The 20,399-nt window shown below is 43.5% G+C and overlaps 2 protein-coding genes across 5 annotated transcripts in view; both read left to right on the forward strand.

Annotated features, from left to right (window-relative positions):
- The window catches only part of cabp1a (calcium binding protein 1a), a 17,928-nt gene extending 8,329 nt beyond the window's left edge, over window positions 1-9,599 (forward strand). Inside the window, exons 1-7 of one of the 2 annotated variants that reach the window (XM_012817749.3) lie at window positions 6,413-6,475; window positions 6,623-6,653; window positions 7,135-7,278; window positions 7,465-7,574; window positions 7,783-7,857; window positions 8,006-8,078; window positions 8,288-8,505. In XM_012817749.3, coding sequence (XP_012673203.1) covers window positions 6,425-6,475; window positions 6,623-6,653; window positions 7,135-7,278; window positions 7,465-7,574; window positions 7,783-7,857; window positions 8,006-8,078; window positions 8,288-8,313 — 510 coding nt within the window. In that variant the 5' untranslated portion in view covers window positions 6,413-6,424 and the 3' untranslated portion in view covers window positions 8,314-8,505. Of the gene's footprint in view, window positions 1-6,412; window positions 6,476-6,622; window positions 6,654-7,134; window positions 7,279-7,464; window positions 7,575-7,782; window positions 7,858-8,005; window positions 8,079-8,287 lie in introns of those variants that run through there. The other variant, XM_031570794.2, reaches the window with a different exon arrangement.
- A 3,711-nt stretch (window positions 9,600-13,310) lies between these two features.
- Window positions 13,311-18,062, forward strand: mlec (malectin). Of its 3 annotated transcripts, none has more exons than XM_031570796.2 (6): window positions 13,311-13,397; window positions 13,988-14,236; window positions 15,250-15,428; window positions 16,400-16,576; window positions 16,970-17,027; window positions 17,440-18,062. In XM_031570796.2, exons 2-6 carry the CDS (start codon window positions 14,035-14,037, stop codon window positions 17,685-17,687), a joined length of 864 nt encoding a protein of 287 aa, XP_031426656.1. In that variant the 5' UTR covers window positions 13,311-13,397; window positions 13,988-14,034; the 3' UTR covers window positions 17,688-18,062. The 3 variants fall into 3 exon arrangements, with proteins under 3 accessions (XP_031426656.1, XP_012673200.1, XP_012673202.1); XM_012817746.2 differs by lacking the exon at window positions 13,311-13,397 and adding an exon at window positions 13,405-13,737; XM_012817748.2 differs by lacking the exon at window positions 13,311-13,397 and adding an exon at window positions 13,405-13,630.
- Window positions 18,063-20,399: the final 2,337 nt, after the last annotated feature.

Consider the following 20,399-nt stretch of genomic DNA (forward strand, 5'->3'; position numbering starts at 1 on the left):
GGTGGACAGGGAGACAGAAAGAGAGAGAGAGAGAGGGAGAGAATGAGAGTGGGAGGGAGAGAGAAAGAATGACAGAGAGAAAGAACAGCTTAGCTGGCAAACCAACAAGTGTTCACAGCTTTCTTTCACACCCTCTTTATTAGACATCTTGCACTCTTGCTGTCTGTCTCATTCTCTCTCTCTTTTTTTCTTTCTCTGTCTCTCTCTTTCTCTCTTCTGTACCTCCCTCTTTTCTCTTTACTATTCCCTCTCTCTTTGTCCCACTTAGTTAGGGAGCTAGTCTTCTCTTCAAATTAACTTTCCCTCTTTCATAGGTCTCTATGGCAGTACAACACCACTCTCTCTACCTTTTCCTTTCTCTAATCTTGTGTTCACCTAGAGAGACACCAACATAACGCACACACACTACAGCTCACACACGCGCGCGCACGCACACGCACACGCACACGCACACGCACACACACACACACACACACACACACACACACACACACACACACACAGACAATTGTGTTATAGATGATGGGCAACTGTGTTAAATCTCCTTTTGGACATTTCTCCATGAAGGTAAGCTTGTATAAGTTTGACTTGAAAACACATTTTGTTTAATGATATTGTGCAAAAAAGGTTGTGGGATTTAAAATCGTGACACATTGATTTTCTACTTAATCTGTAAGCTTTCACTGAGTATTGCCAGGGCAACATATTTGCAAATATCTAACCTTTGCATGAGACATGCCTTCATTTGTGTTATTGCTGTGCACACGTTAGTAAAAGCACTTTCACATTCTTCTATTAATAACTCAGAGTCAATTAAATTCAGTTGATTCAAATTCACTTAATGCTTTGAGTTTGCTAACATCATCTATATGCATGTATGCCACATTTGCCAGTTACATAGACAAAACACATTTATGAGTTACAGAACTTCGTCATGAACATCGGTTAACATCTATCCTGAAGTGCAAGCAAAATAGCATTATCTACAGAAGAGGTACAGGTATGCTGGGAGTAAGAACTATAGTGTTGAGGGTATAAGTCTAACTATGTCTTATAATAGGTGATAACAATAGGTGCCATGCTACGGCAATGTTTCCATTTGTTTTAATTTGGATTTAAATTTAAAAAAGATTCGACTTAAACAGAAATCTGCCAGTCAGTCTGCAAATTAGAGGTAGTTCTGATGTATAGTGGGCTCATGTACACATGTGTGTGTGTGTGTGTGTGTGTATGTGTGTGTGTGTGTGTGTGTGTGTGTGTGTGTGTGTATGTGTGTGTGTGTTTACTGTGTGCATGTTTGATGTGAAGCAAACCCATGGCGGTGGTTCGTTCTAGCTCTAGATGACAGAATTGCAGAATCAGTTACGTTATCCCATAGCAGAGCAAAAAGACATTAGCCATCTTATATTCACACATGAAAAAAAGCTTCTGAACCTCTCTGGATAGTGAGTTATCATTAACACATTGAGGTGTTTTTTCTGGGTCAGTTGTCATCTTTGTTTGTTGCTTATTTCTCCCTTTGGACTCTGTTTGGCGCGCTCAATTACAGATTAATCAGTTTCTGCTCCATGGGTTGGTAATCAGTGCTGTGCAGATGAATGATTTATATCAGTATTTACTCAAAGCATTTCCACAGTGGAACATAGCATGAGCATGACAAAAATCTCCCTAGTGTTGATATCATCCTACAGGATTCTGGTTTGAATATCTTGGCATTGAGATCATCCCATGTTGTATATAGCTCTGAGATATTGAATGATAGCCATCCTGTTAGGTAAGAGAATATGTCAGCGTGTGTGGTATTTTGTTTAGCAGATGTTTTTATTCTCAGTGACTTACGGTGCAATGACTTTCCGTCAGGCAGAAATGATGGAGGTTCACACGCTGCTACTGCTTCTCTACAAATAAAGGGACCTCTTTTTATTCCTCTATATAAATTTTACTCCTTTCCTGTCTTTGTGTGAGTGTGTGTGTGTGTGTGTTTTGTTTCACTGAGGGTGTATATAGTGAGTGTCAAGTGCCAGTCTACATAAAGCACTCCGTAAACTGTTATGATGGATGAATGGAAAATTGGGTGGACTTTTCAGCCACTGCTCTGTCTCTCTCTTTGAGTACATCTCTCATTCCACAACTTACAATATATCTCACAACCCTACTTTGACAACACACTGGAGCAGGACGTTTACAACACAACATCAATAGAAGCTGCACAAAACTTGCAGGGCGTTTTCGCCCTCTACAGTACTACCAGACATACCTCGGAGCCCAACAGGATCAATGGTGTCTTCTTTGGGCATGATTTACTTTTTCTGTGTCATTAAGAACAAAATGGACATTTTAGTGACAAAGGTGACAGTTTCGAAATGGTAGGGATTTTATCCATGCAAAGACTTTGTGAGCAAGGAAATCCCATCTCTCTCCCTCCCTACCTCCACCATCCCAGCCCTGGCTCCGTCTCTTTCCTCTCCCCGGTCTCGTTGAGACAGTAGTGTGTGAAAGATTAACACACGTTTCCATCTCTTAAAGATGAGCTGAGACCAGACAGGTAGGAGTGGGTCTCATCTGTTATCTCTGTGCGGGAGGGGCGAGGGAACGGTGATTAATACGGACTTGGGGGGGGGGGGGGGGTGAAAGATTTCAAAAGCCTAATAATTAGGCAGTCGTTTATAATACAGCACTGGACGAGTGTGCAGTTAAAGTGTAAGATAATGAGCCAACATGGCTGATGTATTGTGTCCTGAGGGGAGGAATGGGAATTGAGAGAGAAGAGAGAAGGATTGGGCTGAATTAGTCAAAACTATGGCTCTTTGCATTAGTAACTGGATTGTCAAAGTCAAAGTATAGTCAGTGAGAAGCAGTTTGTTCATTTCTCTCAAGCATGTTACATACGATTGTTTAGTTTGTAATATGTTGAAAGTATGGATCTCTCTGAGGCCTACAAAACACTTTAAAGTTGATTACAGTTCCTGTAAATGATCCTTCACGTAATATAGAGAAGGTCTGCCTTCGGCACACTTTTCCCAATAGAGTAGCATCAGTTAATGCACAATTGAATTTGTGCAACCAGATATATGAAACAGATACAGTAACACAGCGGTTTTCAGATGGGCAGCCATTGATTTTACAGCAATGAGAAGAGACAAGAAACAGAAAAGATGGTGCACTGTATATGAGTGTAGACAGCTTATCCTAGACCTAGTGGTTGTGTACTAGCTTCACCCCACCCTGTGGAAAGCCCTCTCTGGTGACCTTTACTGCCTGAAAAAAAAAACGAAGCCCATTTATTTCTCACTTGGACGTCTTTGGTGCTCCAATTTTACGCAAAAGAGACCTCGGGAGATATTTGTAATGAGTTTAAATGTAAGTGTATATTGCGTATCTTGTGAGTTAAGGTCAAGGAGTGCTGTTGATGAAGATATGGATTCATCTCTCTCAGAGCATGACCACTGATAAAATATGTAAAAGCTCTTCTATGAATTGCTTTGAAAAATTAGAGTATCTCTTGGTGTTCCCAATATGAGGGCCAATTTGATTCAGCTCTCAATCTTGACGCTTTCTATTTGCGTAGGACATACTGCTCACAGTAGAGCAGCTTACACAGTCGTAATAGCTGTCATCAGTCACCAATTACAAGTCTGCAGTCACGATTAAAAAAAAAATTATTCGTAGGAATACTGAGATGTAGCACCAGCAAATGCAAGATAGACCTGTGAATGTGATCAGTAGACAGGTGACTTGATTCCTTTTGCTTGAAAGCAGCAGCATACTGCATAGAGGTTTTTTATGTGTTTACAGTTACTCTGGCAGAAGCTGTCACAACATGTAACTTCAGGTTTGTGGCTGCGTGTACAACCCCTGATTCATGTTTCAGCGCAGCGGGTGAACCTTTCCCGAGCCCAGCTTTGTTCTGCCAGCACAGATATATCAAAACTACTTGATTTTATTGTTTTATTCTTTTTTTGCCCACCTGTTTTGGCTGTGGATGTAGGAGTAATTGTTCAAACTGTGAAACTGTGGCTTTAGAAACTGGACTTTAAGGTTAATACTGTATAGTTATACAGTCACAGTTATACATGGCCATGAAGCATTCATTTATAAAATTAGGAATTCTTCTGAATTCTTACTCATGGATATGAATGGAAGAACTACAGTATAAAAAGAGTAATGTTAGGCTGGCTTGTATGTGTGTATGGTACGACATTAAAGTGGTGCCTGCGATTTACGTAAGATGTTCTCGCCTTTGGCAGTGGCCAGTAGAGTCCGGCATGTATTGGGAGTCAGGGCAGTTCTCCACATCCAGTGCTCTCTGTGAGAGAAAACTGGAAACGACACCCTAATAAGACACCCTAATAAGACAAGACAGAATAGTCTGGCTAGCCTCAGAGATCTGTCTTTACATGAACTCCGTCCTCAGCTCCCTAGACTACTGGCAGACCCACAGGAAAAGTTTTTGCTCTCAATGATGGATCTTTGATAGCTCAGGAGACCTAGATTATTTAATTTATGTTTCAATTTAATCACAGGTTTTTCCCATAAACTTCCTTAGGAGAAACAGTTGGAGACAAAAATGCATTCATTATAAAATCAGCATCTAAACATTCACGGCTTCATTTCAGTCAAACAAGTGGCTCTTTTTAGATGAGAAACTATGGCAATGCCCAGTACAGTTCTTTTTTGGACTTGCAGTGGTTTTGCACATGCACCTCCGCATGATCAGTTGTAGTGCAGGTACTGGTTTACTGTATTCCTCATAGTGTTGCTCATAGTGTCACTCATAGTGTTACTCATAGTGTTACTCGTAGTGTCACTCATTATTTTCACTTATATTTACTAAGCTCTTCACTTGAAAGGCTGGCATGACTGTGTGGTGTGAAGTTTGGCATGATGAGTGTTGTTCTGATGCACACTTTATAAAATACAGTGAAGTAGATATGAGATTCTGTTTGGATTTTCAGAGGTAGGTAACATTCAGGTATTTCTAACTGACATGTGGTGTCACACTGTTACAAATAATATCTCTAAATTGATCTCTGATTGAAGTGCATTAGTACATATGATCATACCGAAACAAAAATAACATTAACCATCTACACCAACCTCCTCCTCCTCATCATTATGAAGGAACTCCTACGCTGGATGCTCATATATATACAATCGTATTAGAGTTGAAATGACTTCAGACCCAGTCCTTGCGCAACCATCTAACGCTGTCTCTGTCCTGACTCCACCTCGCCCCATTTCACTGGACCGCATGGGGAAAGGCCCTTCAGCAGCAGAGGTGCAGGCGTGGGAAAATGCATCAGTGCAGTGAGGTGGAGGGGTCGGGCGGCGGGGGTCCCGGGCCCTTCCAGGAGCCCCTGATGGCCCTAGTTCAGAGCTGTACTGTCATGCATGCTGTCATCCTGGGGCCGGCTTGCATCTTCCTCCCCACGGTTCTGGCCAACAAGTGGCAGGCTGTACGTAAGTCTGGGAATACACATACACATTGCTATGTGCACATACGTATATCTACACACTCAAAGGCATTCTGGCATATGGTAGTCATACATTTATGGGAGAAATAAGCTCACACATATGGGAAGCATTTAAACATGTACGTATATGCAGGTTTAAATGCATTCAACAAAGCACTCTACAACATACGTATAATTACCAGATATGGTATACACACATGAACAGCTGCACAGACATGTCTGTATATTACATATGGCTCATGTCTACGCATATGTAAATGTGCACATATGTAGCACACATGCACACAAAAATACAACATACAACCTACCATAAAGTGTGAAGAGGACCGTGTGAGTGTTTGTGTGTTTGTCTGTATCAGATCAGAACAAGATCATTGCAAATGGATGAAGATCTGTGAAAAAAAACTGATATTGAGTGCGAGAACAAGCAAACATGTCCTGATCCCCAGACACGCCACAACATCAGTTGAGCTGAGTTGAATGGGAAGAGGCCTCTGTCGGGTTTATTTTTGGTCAAGTGTCAGAGTGAAAGAGAGTGTCTGGGTCCATGTGCATGTGTGGTTTTGTGTGCTCTGACATAAGCCGTGCATTTGTGTTTACCCTCACTGCTGCTCCTTGTTGTTAACCTGTAAGGCTTCTGGTATCCATCTCTATCTCTGTCTCTATCTCTCTCTCTCTCTCTCTCTCACTCCCTCTGTCTCTCTCCTCTGCATCTCCTTTAAAGGTGCTTGTCATTGTTGTAGCCAGGGTTGCATTCTTTCATTCTATTCATGTTCTCGTTTCCAGGATTTGGTAGATCACCTGTGACGTACAGCGTGGTCCAAAATATTACCTTAACACATGAGAGCAAAGGCCATTTTCAAAAACACATTCCAGTGACGCAAGCCACGCTTCACAATAAAAACGGAGTCTCCCTGAGGTCGCTCAAGATCTTTCACAGATACAGCGTTATGATGAGCATAGAGCAGTCGGAGTTCTTCCTATTCACAGCGGCCATAATGGTATCAGCTCAAATACTTTTGCACACTTCACATGGTGGAACTGTTGTTGTGATTGTCATTTGTGGCTCAGTTTTTATCTCCGCAAAGGGCTTTGTGGATCATGACATGGACTCACTGTGCGTTTTGCTTTTGTCTCTGTTTTCACAGGACAGGGAGTTGAGGCCAGAGGAGATTGATGGTGAGTTGGCTTGGCTGCTGTTGGGACTGTTGGGGGGGGGTTCTTCATCATTCTCTGCCTGTTTATGTTGAGCACTGGGGCTTCACGTGGGAGGCATCCTGAAATTGATTTCTCCCCTGTGAGAAACTCCTCAGGTGCTTATCCGGTCACATTAACCTGAGGCTGATAATATGCATGTTAATGTTGGTGATCGGAATAGTTCTGTTGATGCCCCTCCATAAGCATGCTCAGAGTATTGTTACTGTATGTTATTCCATTTTAGAGATTAAAATGTTAATTTAAGTCCTTTTTTATTACATTTTAAAGAATCATCCACTTTTTCATTCCATATCCTTGCCTTGTTACTCTTCCTTCCCTTCCCGTTTTCTTTCTTCTCACATCAACTCTTTTTCATTTAATATGAAATTATGCTCACTGTCAAAAATGCTTTTTCTAGTGAAATGCACCTGAATTGAAATTCTCTCACGTTAAATGTGTTCAGAGTTGCGGGAAGCCTTCAGGGAATTCGATAAAGACAAGGATGGCTACATCGGCTGCAAGGATTTGGGCAACTGTATGAGGACAATGGGCTACATGCCAACAGAGATGGAGCTAATCGAACTGAGCCAGCAGATCAACATGAACTGTGAGTTTTACATGTGAACACGTTAGTGTAAACACACTGTGTGTGTGTGTGTGAGCATGACCAGGTGTGAGTTTGCATTGTATGTTTGTTTGACCAGAACTGGTGTTGATTCAGTCACCTAACATACTAAAGGCCGGGTGTGCAGAGATTTGCACCACAAGTTTTGATCAATCTCTGTCTTATCAGTGGGAGGCCACGTGGACTTTGATGACTTTGTGGAGCTCATGGGTCCAAAACTGCTAGCAGAGACAGCCGATATGATTGGCGTGAAGGAGCTCAGAGATGCTTTTAAAGAGGTAAGACATCCAAACCTTCAGTATTACTGTCTCTTTCTTTTAGGCCTTCTTCTAAATGCCTCTACTTAAACACCTCAGTCAGTGTTGTCACTCCATATACACATCGAAAATCAGTAACATTCCACATATGCACGTGCAGAAAAAGATCATCAAGTCATCATCAAACGCTGAACTTAAGTTTATAATGGAATTCCGTGCTCCCTCCTAGTTTGACACCAACGGAGATGGAGAGATCAGCACCTCAGAGCTCAGAGAGGCAATGAGGAAGCTGTTAGGACAGCAGGTGAGAGTCTAGAACAAAAACAAACTTTGGGTCATGTTGATTTTCTTCAATGAAGATAAAACATTACCATGTAAATCTTTGAAAGAAATTGTACTAATTTACCATTTACCTCTAGACACCTAGCAAAGTTGTGTGCTCTGTCGCCTAGGTTGGTCATAGAGACTTGGAGGACATCCTACGGGACATTGATTTGAATGGTGATGGAAGAGTGGACTTTGAGGGTGAGTTCTGGACAGGCCTTTCACTGTGATTATTTAAATCAGCCATAGTTACTGGCTAACAGAGAGTAAAAGATACATTAATAAAAAAGTGCTAATTCTCTCAAGCCACTTACATTTTCCATGGACTGTTCTACCTCTTCATTATTCATCTAAATTCATTATTTTTCTCTCTTTCCCTTTTACAACATTTCTTTGTCCTGCTCTTTCAGAATTTGTCCGCATGATGTCTCGCTGACATTAATAGAGATGGAAGTCCCACCCAGTCCAGACCTCATGTTCCTGTCGTGCGTTCAGTGTGTCACCTCATCCAGTGAGAGACTGTGCAGGTATCTGAGCCTTGCGAATTTGAGCCAGCTTTCCTAAGGATCAGAACTGGAATCCACAACATAAATGCGAGAGGAGGAAGCAAGTTTCTTCCCATGTCTCCTCACTCTCCCTCTCAAAAATTACTTTTCTCTTCTGTAGCAAGTTTTCTGCACCTTTTTTGCCCCAAGGAACTCCATAGACCTACTGCATCCAATCATCTGTCTGTATGAACTTTATGGAGTGGTGACATCTAGTCTATAAAAAGGCAATACAATGTCCTGTGATGACGTGGTGTTCTTGTCACTGTGTTGACATGTGTACATGTACCCCAATATATGCAAGGCATAGGCAATTGTTGGGAAATAGTTTTTGAGAAGGAATGCCAGCGATGTTCATGTCTCGTTCTCTGTATATCTCAGTGGTGTCTTGAACTTCTCCAATGCTTTGAATGAACAGAGGTTTCCCTGCACCTTCCACTACCCCAGAAACGTGCAAAACACTGTGTTACTAAGAGAATCGTCATTCTGAAGGGAAGACTTTGTTAAGAGTATTTGGTCTGTGATGAATTTGTTTCAGACTGTCCATCCAAGACAGCTTTCCTTCAACCTTGTGGGACTCCAAGTTGCAGGCTCAAGTCAGATGGGCTATTATTTCTGGTTTAACCCAAATACTGTCAGGGTAGAAGTATGGTATAGTATAGAAAAGGAAAATAATGTCCTTGAAGAAGTTGAAGTTGAAAGTTATGTCCAGTAAATGAAAGTGATACTTACGTTGCTCCACGTATGCAATATGCCATCTGATTTAACACAGTAGCTTACCTGTTAGTTCAGGAATTGTGCTATGTTGTAAATCCCGATGGCACCCACCTTTTGTAAGCTACCCGTTTCACCTCTGCCTCTTTTCCGAGGTGTTCTGCATAAATCTCTGTCATTGTTGTGGTTTAACTTAGCTGTTCTACATCTCCTCTAATAAAATGCTGGATCCTATGGATGCAGATGCAGACAGACCTCTGACATAGCTGAAGTCTCACACATTTAAAGGAGCCTGGACATTTGAGCATGTTGTCATCACAGTGTTTGACAGTGTGTGTGTGTGTATGTTTTTGCCTGAATGTTAGTCTCTGTCAAACTCAATGTTTGTTCCATGTGAGCAGGTGTTCAATGTGGAACCCGGTCTGTTAGATTTGCTGTTTTTCTGCATGCCAAAAAAAGAATGAGGCTAATTTGCACTCATGTATAAAAAAAATTATTTAAACAATTTAAATAATCTAATGTAAATAAATCTTTATGTTTCAGTTGTCCCTGTTCTGTCTTTGAAGCTATCCAAAACTTCAATAAAGACTTGGATCTGTTTAGAAGCAGAACATTTTACATATTGTCATTGTTTTTCCTTTTCAAACAACACGGGGGAAAGCTACGGAGCCCCCTAAAGGTCAAAGGTCAAAGGTCAAAAAAAGCAAAAAGCAAATCACCACCATGGCCCTTCGGGGGCTCCGTAGAACGCATGTGGTTACTTACTTAGGCTGACAATACACTAGTATCAGCACTACTATCATCACGTCGACAAACCTAAGTCAATTTTTCATATAACCACACGTTACATTTCTTCCTTTTCACACGATGATGGAACGTAATGTCCCAGCCATCATTGCAACAGCCTCTTAAGAAGACAGTCAAATATTTTAGATAGATGGCGCAAGATACTTCATGGCAATGCATGTCTATGGAAGCAAAAGGGAAAGGGTTCTGGTCTGCATAAAGGGGTGTGTCACAACCCAACATTTGAATTGTCGTTGGTAAAGATCGAATGAGTTGAAATATAAAAGTATATCCAGAGCTCGTCTACAGATCAATAAATTATATGATATATCTTCATAATATACATGCCAGATGTCGTGTTGTCTTTTTTTCCAGTTAATTGGAAAATCAAGATCACATTTGGTAGCCAGCTGATGTTAGTTGAAGGTCACTAACCTAGTCACATAGTTTTTGTTACTCCGTGCTAGCTGTTGAGTTTCACTGAATTAACATTACAATCTAGATTTTTTTCTGACTGGATTAAATAAATGTCATAGTCTTTTTAGCTTCTAAGTCTGATAGACTGAAGGAGCAAGATACTTCCAGGAACCCAGATTGCGAAGGGTGGGTGGGGGTGGGAGGGGAGCTTATTACATATGTATTATATGTTATATGTATTTATGTTAGTATTATATGTATAGGCTGCTATATGTATATTTAGTATTATATGTATAGGTTGGTATATGTTTAGCACATCGTATTGTATATTTATCTTGTATATTGAGTAAGGTTATTTAGGTTATTATATGTTTATTATGTGTAAATTATGTTCATAGTACTTGTGCAGAGTGTACGTCATGGTTTGTTATGTTATAGTATGTGATGTTATGGTATGGTAGGTTTGGGCGGCGCCTTGTCATAAGAATTTCAGTGCCCAGTCTGACCCTGTGTCATTTTGTGCATCTGACAAATAAAAGACTTGTAACTTGTAAGCTGACAAATCTAAAGACCACAGAAAGCCACAGCTCCATTCACGTCTATGGGCACATGTCAAAATATGAGTTCCACCCGCTAACAGCTCCACTACTGCCAATCCCTTTACTGCACTGCAACCCAGTGAAGAATCTGCATACCTGCCCCCTTCCAGTGCAGGGCTGCCCTACTTAAGGGCCACTCACAATAAGCTCCCTTAAAAACTTCAGCTTTGTGAAGAACGCATTATGGGGATGGTGAAAAGTGACGAAGCCGGTAGTTCCATGCCCGCCACCCCAGCGAGGATCTCCACCGGCAGTGCTTCATCTGCCTGTCCATCCCAGCTGCAAGGTCTTGGGAGCAGAGCCGGTATGTGGACTGTGTGCTGCTCTCCCTCCTAGTTAGGAGGGAGAAGGCAGTGCATTTTGATGGAAAAACGATCACTCAGCGATGCACTGGAGTCAGAAGCTCTACTGGAGCTAGGCAGTCCTTCTCCTGGGTCTGCACTGTCTCAGTGGGATCTACCAGAATTGGAGGATGACTATCCCACTGTCCTGGAGCTGGCTGCAGTACTTTCAGAGGTGAAGCTGCCTGAGTCTACTCCACGGCCAACGAGAGACCCAGACCCAGCGCCATCTGACTGAGCCACATTGATGGAGCGCACAGCAGTGATGGACATCACCCACCCCGCGCTGCCCTCAGTAGAACACCAGTGCGTCGGTGTATGTCCTCTGCTTCCTCCTCTCAACAGGCATGCAAGAGAGAAACCTCCGCCAGCTCATTACCAGTCAAGCAACTAATGTTTAGTGCTGCTGCAGCTTGAGTACTTCCCAAGAACATTTTATCTGCCACTTTTGTCTCTTTCTCGTGCTTCGGCGGGAGGGGTCGCTGGATTCAAAGGGCACAGTATCTACTGAGGCACACCTCTGATTAGTTCTCCTGGCCCGTCTGCAATGGCTGGCGCCTAGACCAGAGCTTGCCCACCAACATCGTGGCTCTGGCTTTTCCTGTGTTACTGGAATTCCCGCGGAGCTCTTGGAAAGCCCCTGCGAAGGCTTCCCTTCCAGCTGCTCGCTTCTTGCCCTGCACAGCCATTGCAGACTGGCCAGAAGAACTCATCAGTGGTCTGCCTTCAGTAGATACTGTGCATGTCATACAGTTGAAGCAGTTTAAGTAGTTACTACTACTAGCTACTAACTCTAGTTATCATATTTTATATATGTTCTTGACATATTCCCATAGACATAAATGAAACAGTGGCCTCCTCTGGTCTGCTTAAAGGGTGATTTGTGCACGCCCACCACTCCCCCCACCTCACGATCTGGGTTTCAGGAAGTGGATCGTCATGAAGTATCTTGCTCCGCCTATGTACAATTTTTGAGGAAGTCTTGTCTTTGGGGTCCACCTCAACATCTTCTAAAGCGCTCAACGGGCTCCATCATGTGGTAACAAAATAACATAGACCTGTTTTGTAAAATCTCTCTTCAGACACACCGATGTGTTATAAGGGTATAGAAAGGCAACTTAATCGTTCAATTCAAGGCTATCAACACATTCTTCGTGAGTTGCTGACGTAGCAAAGGTTTGGTTTGGTTACTAGGATAGCCGTCCTACGTTGTTACAGAAATGCGATGTCATCGCTATTCATGCAATTAAAGATCAATTTGACCAAATGACAGTTGACGACGTAAGAATATAGGATTTCAAGCTTGCCTTTGGGTTTCTAGATAGTTAATAGGCTAGCTATTTTCCAGCATCCAATCCTCGTGCATTTGTCAATTAACTGAATTCCCAATGTTCCGCAAATACCTGTACAATTATTTCAAATGAATGAGGGATGGCAATGATTGGTTTTACATTAAACGCATATAGTCGAAGTTCCTCTGAAATAGTCATTGATTGCTGATAAAGAAATGTGTTGACTTGTCTTCCGCATTTTGCCAACTGAACATTTGCAGGTCAATCTAACATGAATACCGCATCACTACAGTCTGACAGACGGCACTTAATGAAGTTCTGATGAATCAACCTCATGGTCATTCTCTAATAGGAATCAGCAAATGTTGCATAGGGGCCGTACCTTACACGGACATATCCCAATCTTTAACTGTCTGTTAGTGTTGCTTTAAATTAATGAATCTACTAAAGAACACCATTTTATTAATAGCCTAATTATCCCCGTTACAGTAATGGTGAATGGCTTCCTTGAATGAAGTTGATCTCATAATCTCCGGTGAAAGTCAAAAGCTTTCTGTTTGGCAGCTAGATAGCCTACTGTACTTCTTAAATTAGGATTTGGTAGAATCTGATAGTGGTTATAGCCTGTCGGTTACTAGCCAATTAAATCTTACCCTGATAGATGCGGGATTGGACATTTTTGTTTGTCCTTCCCCAATGACCCAACGATCATGTTAGATTACATTCCACCTCCCTACCCCCTCAGCCTACATCAACTTCACAGAAGCCGATGTTAGCGTTACTGTGCGGCTCTGCATGGAAGTCAGATGCAGAAACACTAATTAGGGTTAGTCTAGTTTTGCCCGTGGTATTGTACGAGTCGGATTTCAATCACATAAAATCTACTAGAATTTACACAGGCACCCATAAAAGGCTTAGTTACACGCAAGACTTTCCAATCCAAATACCTGCAATTCTGCAGACTGAGTTACAGCTGGATATACTGGTGTCAGTGCAAGAGGAAGTCAGCTAACGTTAGCTGCCTGTCTTAAATAGGAAGCAAGCTAACAGCCAACACAGGTAGATGCATATTGACTGGGACAAGTCAGCAACGGATAGTAGGCAAGACATCTAAACGGAGCTGGCCATATTTTGTGGGATTCTGGATAGCTGTTCAACCACAAATTGTGAGCTCTATCTTGATTTGTTCTTTGATGAGGCGCGTCAGTAAGGCATACGATGCGTGGTCACCTACAGATAGCTAGCTAGCTAGCAAGCAAGTAAATGGCAGTTATACTGTAAAGCGTTCGCTATATTAGCTAGCTAACAAGTTAGCTCAGCTGCATCACGTTACCGTCTCTCGGTTGGGGGTGTTGTGGGCTTTTGCAGAAGGCTGCCGGGAGTCAATCGAACATAACCTTTTTACTCTGTTTTCAGTTTTTGCCAACACGTTTTTGGAAGCTTGCTCCCGGCTGTGTGTAGCAATGCGGAGGGTAACGATGCCGGGGGTTGGCTGGCTGGTGGTGGCAGTTTTGTCTCTCCTGATCGAGCTGTGTTGGACAGAAGGAGGGGGCCCAAGCCTTGCTGAACGGGTAATATGGGCTGTAAATGCCGGCGGGGAGGCTCACGCAGATGCGGATGGCATCCACTACAAGAAAGACCCCTTAGAAGGAAAGGTTGGAAAAGGTAAGTAGATCGCGTCTGGTACCGAAGTAGGTTAGCTTGTTAGAAATGTAAGGCAAGGGTAGCCGTCAACGTTGGCTAGTTTTAACTCCAGCCGGTAAAGCTAGCTAGCATGAGTGAAACCCAAACCAAAAGAGGTAGCTATTATTAGCATGTGTAGCTGCTGAATGAATGAATGAATGAATGAATATCCTGTGAACTGTGAATTGGCTTTTGGTTTTCGCATAGTTGTTGACCATGGGCAGATATTGCTGTATTAGCTAGTTGAATTCCAGAATATTCTTATGTGTAACGTAATGCAGCTTGACTACAACCCTTCGAACGAAATATCAACATGTTTTCTGTCGTTCAAAAGCGCTGGCCGATAACCCAATCTGAAGAGGCAATGTAAATAAGTATCGAAGGTTGCTTTTTCATTGACCGTGGCCCTACATTTTAAAGTCTGGGCTTGAGTGCTTTGTAATTGAAGTTCTTGGTTTAGAGAGGTAACTTAGCAAAGCTAGCTACAAATACAGTGAGTTGGTTAAAAGGGGGGAAAAAAGAACTGGTAATTTTAAATTCACATGCAAATAGCAGCCCGTTGGAAAAGATACAACATGATAAATAAACTACTTCATCAAAATCTATGTTATTCCCCGCCTCAGCCTGACCATAAAGCTACAGCGAACCAGTAAATTAGCTAGCTTAAATGGCAAAGGAAGTACACGTGTAACTGACAGCAAGGGCCTGTCACTTCCTCTCTGCGCTAGGTGATAACATGACTTAGGTCAGCGCGTGCAAAAGTGAACGCTCTGATGAGTGCAGCTGTTCCCTTATTGATACGTGTACATATTTTATAAGGTCATTTATTTTTTCCTTTTCTAATGTTATAGAAGGAGCATGCACAGTGGCACTAGTCCTTTTGCAAAAGTTGTAAGACTTCTTTGAGGTTTGTTGTTGTAAAGAGAGAGATACTGTGAGTGAGGCCGCACAATCACGTCTGCCTTCTCCTCCCTTTTCTCTGTCTCTCCTTTCAGCCTCCGATTATGGAGTGCGTCTCCCTATACTGCGCTCCAATCCAGACGACCAGATTCTTTACCAGACGGAAAGGTACAACGAGGACACATTTGGGTACGAGGTGCCCATCCGCGAGGAGGGAGAGTACATATTGGTGATGAAGTTTGCAGAGGTCTACTTTGCACAGTCACAACAGAAGGTAAGTTCTGAAAGTGCTTTTTTTGTGCAGTTCTGTCTCTAAGCTTTGCAATTGTGCTTTGTGTCACATCTTTCACACACGAAAGAGGCTATGTAACCTCCTAGCCTGCATTCAGAGTCAAATACTCTTGGCCTAGTTGTCTTGTCATGTGACTAGCTCTGGCACTAACCTTCAGATTTGTCCCTGAGAAGAGAATAGAGCTGTGCATTATCTCTTGAACATCTACTTAAATATAGTCTGAGTGCTACAGTAATTTGGAAATAAGTCAAAGCTGTCAGACATCATGTGTAGGCCTACTCCATATATATAACTTCACTCTGTATGCACAATTCAGTAGAGCCTTATACATGGGCAATGACAATGCCAATGTACATTTTGGTGTTCATTTTATTGGTGCAGTGGCTTGTGGCCATAGTCACGTTGCATGTCTATGAATTAAAGAGCCTCAAACATTACACATACATTCAGCTATTTTAAAATGATTGAAAAAGAGCCTTGGTGAAAGAAAGACGTGTCAAAATGTTTGTGTCTGTGCGCGTGTACATGTACATAGTCAGGCTTCCATTTACTTTACATTTAGTCATTTAGCAGACGCTTTTGTCCAAAGCGACGTACAAGGGAGAGAACAATCAAGCTACGAGCAATAGAGACCTAGTGTAACAATAAATACTACTTTACATAAGAAATAGAAAAACGAAATGCAGGAATGTAACTGCTGTAAGTGCAAGTTAAGCACTAGTCGAAGTGCCAGTTAGGAAGGGAGGTGCTCTCTGAAGAGTTGGGTCTTCAAAAGCTTCTTAAAGGTAGAGAGGGACGCCCCTGCTCTGGTAGTGTTAGGCAGTTTGTTCCACCAGTTGTTGGAATGTTTGTTCTGTTCCAGCAGCAGTGTTGTAATGTTAGTTATATTATTCTTTTCACCATCAGCTTGTTTAATCTCATTCCTGTTCTTCCTCCTTGTGTTCTCTCCTCAGGTGTTCGATGTGCGTCTGAATGGCCATACCGTGGTGAAGGACATGGATATATTTGAGCGTGTTGGGCACAGCACGGCACATGATGAAACTGTGGCCTTCTCCATAAAGAGGGGCAAGCTGAGTGTGCAGAGGGAAGTCTCGACCTTCAACGGCAAGCTCACTGTAGAATTTGTCAAGGTGAGGGAGGATGGCGGTACCTTGTATGCCCAATATACCATCCTGTTTGTTTTTAATATTACAAAATGTCAAAACTCGCTTCCACTTCAGGTAGTGAGTTGTCAAGGAATGTATTTTCTGTTACAGCTGTTCACCCAACTTCTTGCACTGTTTTTCCGAACAAAAGTTCTGTTGTATCAAGCTATATTCTGCAGTGAAGCTGTAAAGTTGCTAGTTTTTCTGCTGTCTTAAGATTGATGGATGAAAAGATTAGTTTACTGTTCAAGATAACACTATTCACTGTGCTACAGGCCATGGTTATGAACCTAATTTTATTAACCTTCATTTAGCGACCTTTGTATCAAAGTTCATCATCATCATCATCTTCTGACTATTTCGACTGTGCTTCTTTAGGGGTACTATGACAACCCAAAGGTGTGTGCACTATATGTGATGAAGGGGACACTAGAAGGTGAGTGAAAATAATTCCTGCTCCATTGGGTTGTACTGTTTTAAATCCTGCGTTACTGTGCATGTGGTTGACCACATGGAAGATTGCAAAAGTATTGTGGCTTATTTCCTGTCTGATCAGGATTTTATGTATCTTGCTGTATGATGAAATGACTTGTGCAATATCTGTTTTTATCATTTCATCACAGTTTTCATCTTCTGCTTGTATTAGTGGAACACCGAGTTGTAATTTCACTGAATCTGTTTCTAATTGACCTTCTTTTTTGGGTTAATTAAGGGATCTTTTAAGTTTTGGTGTTTTGTCCAAATGCAGCTTGCAGTTTTTCCTTTGTGTGTCCTTCATTTTTCACATATTGTTTTTCTGCGTATCATTGTCTTCGCATTGACACTTCCTCCCTCTCATAACCCCTCAGATGTCCCAAAGCTGCAGCCTCACCCTGGCATGCTTGATAAGAAGGAACCGGAAGAACCGGAAGAGGAAGACCTGGATCTGCCCGAGAGCGACGACCCCAAGACTCCCTCTGCCGCCCCCAAAGCCCGCGTGCAGTCGGGCCCACGCACCCCGAACCCTTACGCAGCTGACAACAGCAGCCTCATGTTCCCCATCCTGGTGGCCTTTGGAGTCTTCATCCCCACCCTCTTCTGCCTCTGCCGGCTGTGAGAGAGCCATAGACTGTGGGGGGAGGAGGAGAGGAGAGAAAAGGGCGGGGCAGGGCAGGGCAGGGCAGGGCAGGGCAGGGAGTCAGCAGGTGATAGACAGGAGCCTCTAAAGGAGGAAGTGGGTATGAGGGTGGGGGAGGGGGGAAGAGTCTGCACAGGAGTGAAAGGAGGGGAGGAACGTGTAGATGAGGGAGGGGAAAAGTGAAAGCTGATCACTAAAAGAAAAGATAAAATAAATGGGTCTGTGGCTTCAGGTATGTCAGTTTTGTTGACTGCAGTCACAGAAGGGCTGAAAATGGAGGGGGTTGGGTTGGGGGTGGGATGGACGAGAGAGAAGAGCAAGGGGCTTGGGCTCTCCACAATCCTGACTCACACACACAGACACATACTTCAGTGGGACTGCTAGTGGGAACGCTGAGCAGGACTCACCAGACTGGACTGATTAGTCAGGGAAACCTAGTTTGTCTGGTCTGACCAGAATCTGCAGGGCTTACACTCGAGAGGACCATGTGGCTTTTGTCTACCGCCTCTTCCACTGGCCTGTGTTGCCATTGGTCACTGGTGAGGGAATGGGAGGGTGGCACAAGGCTATTGGTCTTCGGGACTGTCGCTGCAGATCTGCATGCCTCTTCGCAGGCAGGAAAGGTACACACGTCTCCCAAAAACATCTTGTTTTTTTTTAATTGTGGCAGCGGATTAAGCAGATTGAGAGGGAATGGGAAGATGCTGAGCTCTGGAAGAGCATAGTACTGCTAATGTAATAGCCTTTTTTTTTGCTTTTTTTTTTCAGGGCTGTTGCCATGCCTTTCATTCCATCTTCAATTTTTGCACGAATTTGTCATTAATTTCTGCGGTTATTTAATGTCACCTCACCATGTCCAAGCTGTAGGGCTGCTTACAGCGTTTATAAAAGCTCTGAACACCTCTTGTGCCAGGATTGATTTGTTGGATAAGGAGAAAAACGGTACTAGGTCATAATTAATTTCTCGCCAAAAGCTGCCAGCTGAACTATCTGTAAGTGTCTTTACATTTGAAGTTTTATTTATAAGGGTAGAACTGTTGCTGGGGGGTCATTATGGTCAGAGTTCCATCAACTCCATCTGCTCACAACAATACCGGTAATCACAATGAACTTTTGACATTTTCCACCAGGTTGCGTCTTCAACTTAGTATGCGGTTTGCTGAAGGTCCTACAGGTCCCCTTGAGCCAGCACTGAATGGCGGTGCTCGTTAACTTAGACAGGGTTCATCAATCTTTGACAGGGTTGGTTCAGTCTTATCCCGTTGGTTCTTTTTGTATTTCCCTTTAAAAACTATCTGTTGCCCCTCATCTGCTGAGATTCTCCTGCTCCCTAGTGTATGCGTCTCCTGCTCCCTAGTGTATGCGTCTCCTGCTCCCTAGTGTATGCGTCTCCTGCTCCCTATTGTATGCGTCTCCTGCTCCCTAGTGTATGCGTCTCCTGCTCCCTAGTGTATGCGTCTCCTGCTCCCTATTGTATGCGTCTCCTGCTCCCTAGTGTATGCGTCTCCTGCTCCCTATTGTATGCGTCTCCTGCTCCCTAGTGTATGCGTCTCCTGCTCCCTAGTGTATGCGTCTCCTGCTCCCTATTGTATGCGTCTCCTGCTCCCTAGTGTATGCGTCTCCTGCTCCCTAGTGTATGCGTCTCCTGCTCCCTATTGTATGCGTCTCCTGCTCCCTATTGTATGCGTCTCCTGCTCCCTAGTTTATGCGTCTCCTGCTCCCTAGTGTATGCGTCTCCTGCTCCCTATTGTATGCGTCTCCTGCTCCCTATTGTATGCGTCTCCTGCTCCCTAGTGTATGCGTCTCCTGCTCCCTAGTGTATGCGTCTCCTGCTCCCTAGTGTATGCGTCTCCTGCTCCCTATTGTATGCGTCTCCTGCTCCCTATTGTATGCGTCTCCTGCTCCCTAGTGTATGCGTCTCCTGCTCCCTAGTGTATGCGTCTCCTGCTCCCTAGTGTATGCGTCTCCTGCTCCCTAGTGTATGCGTCTCCTGCTCCCTATTGTATGCGTCTCCTGCTCCCTATTGTATGCGTCTCCTGCTCCCTAGTGTATGCGTCTCCTGCTCCCTAGTGTATGCGTCTCCTGCTCCCTATTGTATGCGTCTCCTGCTCCCTATTGTATGCGTCTCCTGCTCCCTAGTGTATGCGTCTCCTGCTCCCTAGTGTATGCGTCTCCTGCTCCCTAGTGTATGCGTCTCCTGCTCCCTAGTGTATGCGTCTCCTGCTCCCTAGTGTATGCGTCTCCTGCTCCCTATTGTATGCGTCTCCTGCTCCCTAGTGTATGCGTCTCCTGCTCCCTATTGTATGCGTCTCCTGCTGTCCCCTCTGTTTCCTCTCTGCAAGGTGGCAGGGCAGAAGGGATACGGACTTGAAAGACAGTTTTACTTTAGAAGACTTTCCCCATGATGGGGCAGAGAACAACACGGCTGCTCAGAGTGAGGTGTGTGTGTGTGTGTGTGTGTGTGTGTGTGTGTGTGTGTGTGTGTGTGTGTGTGTGTGTGTGTGTGTGTGTGTGTGTGTGTGTGTGTGTGTGTGTGTGTGTGTGTGTGTGTGTGTGTGTGTGTGTGTGTGTGTGTGTGTGTGTGTGTGCGCGCTCGCTCGCATTTATCCTCATGCAATGCAGCTCTGTCCCAGCCCCCTGCATCACCACAACTGCCTTTACCCACTGTCACTCATTAGAGCTTTTGACCAT

The sequence above is a fragment of the Clupea harengus genome, chromosome 7 (assembly GCF_900700415.2).
Source record: "Clupea harengus chromosome 7, Ch_v2.0.2, whole genome shotgun sequence".
Classification (NCBI taxonomy): domain Eukaryota; kingdom Metazoa; phylum Chordata; class Actinopteri; order Clupeiformes; family Clupeidae; genus Clupea; species Clupea harengus.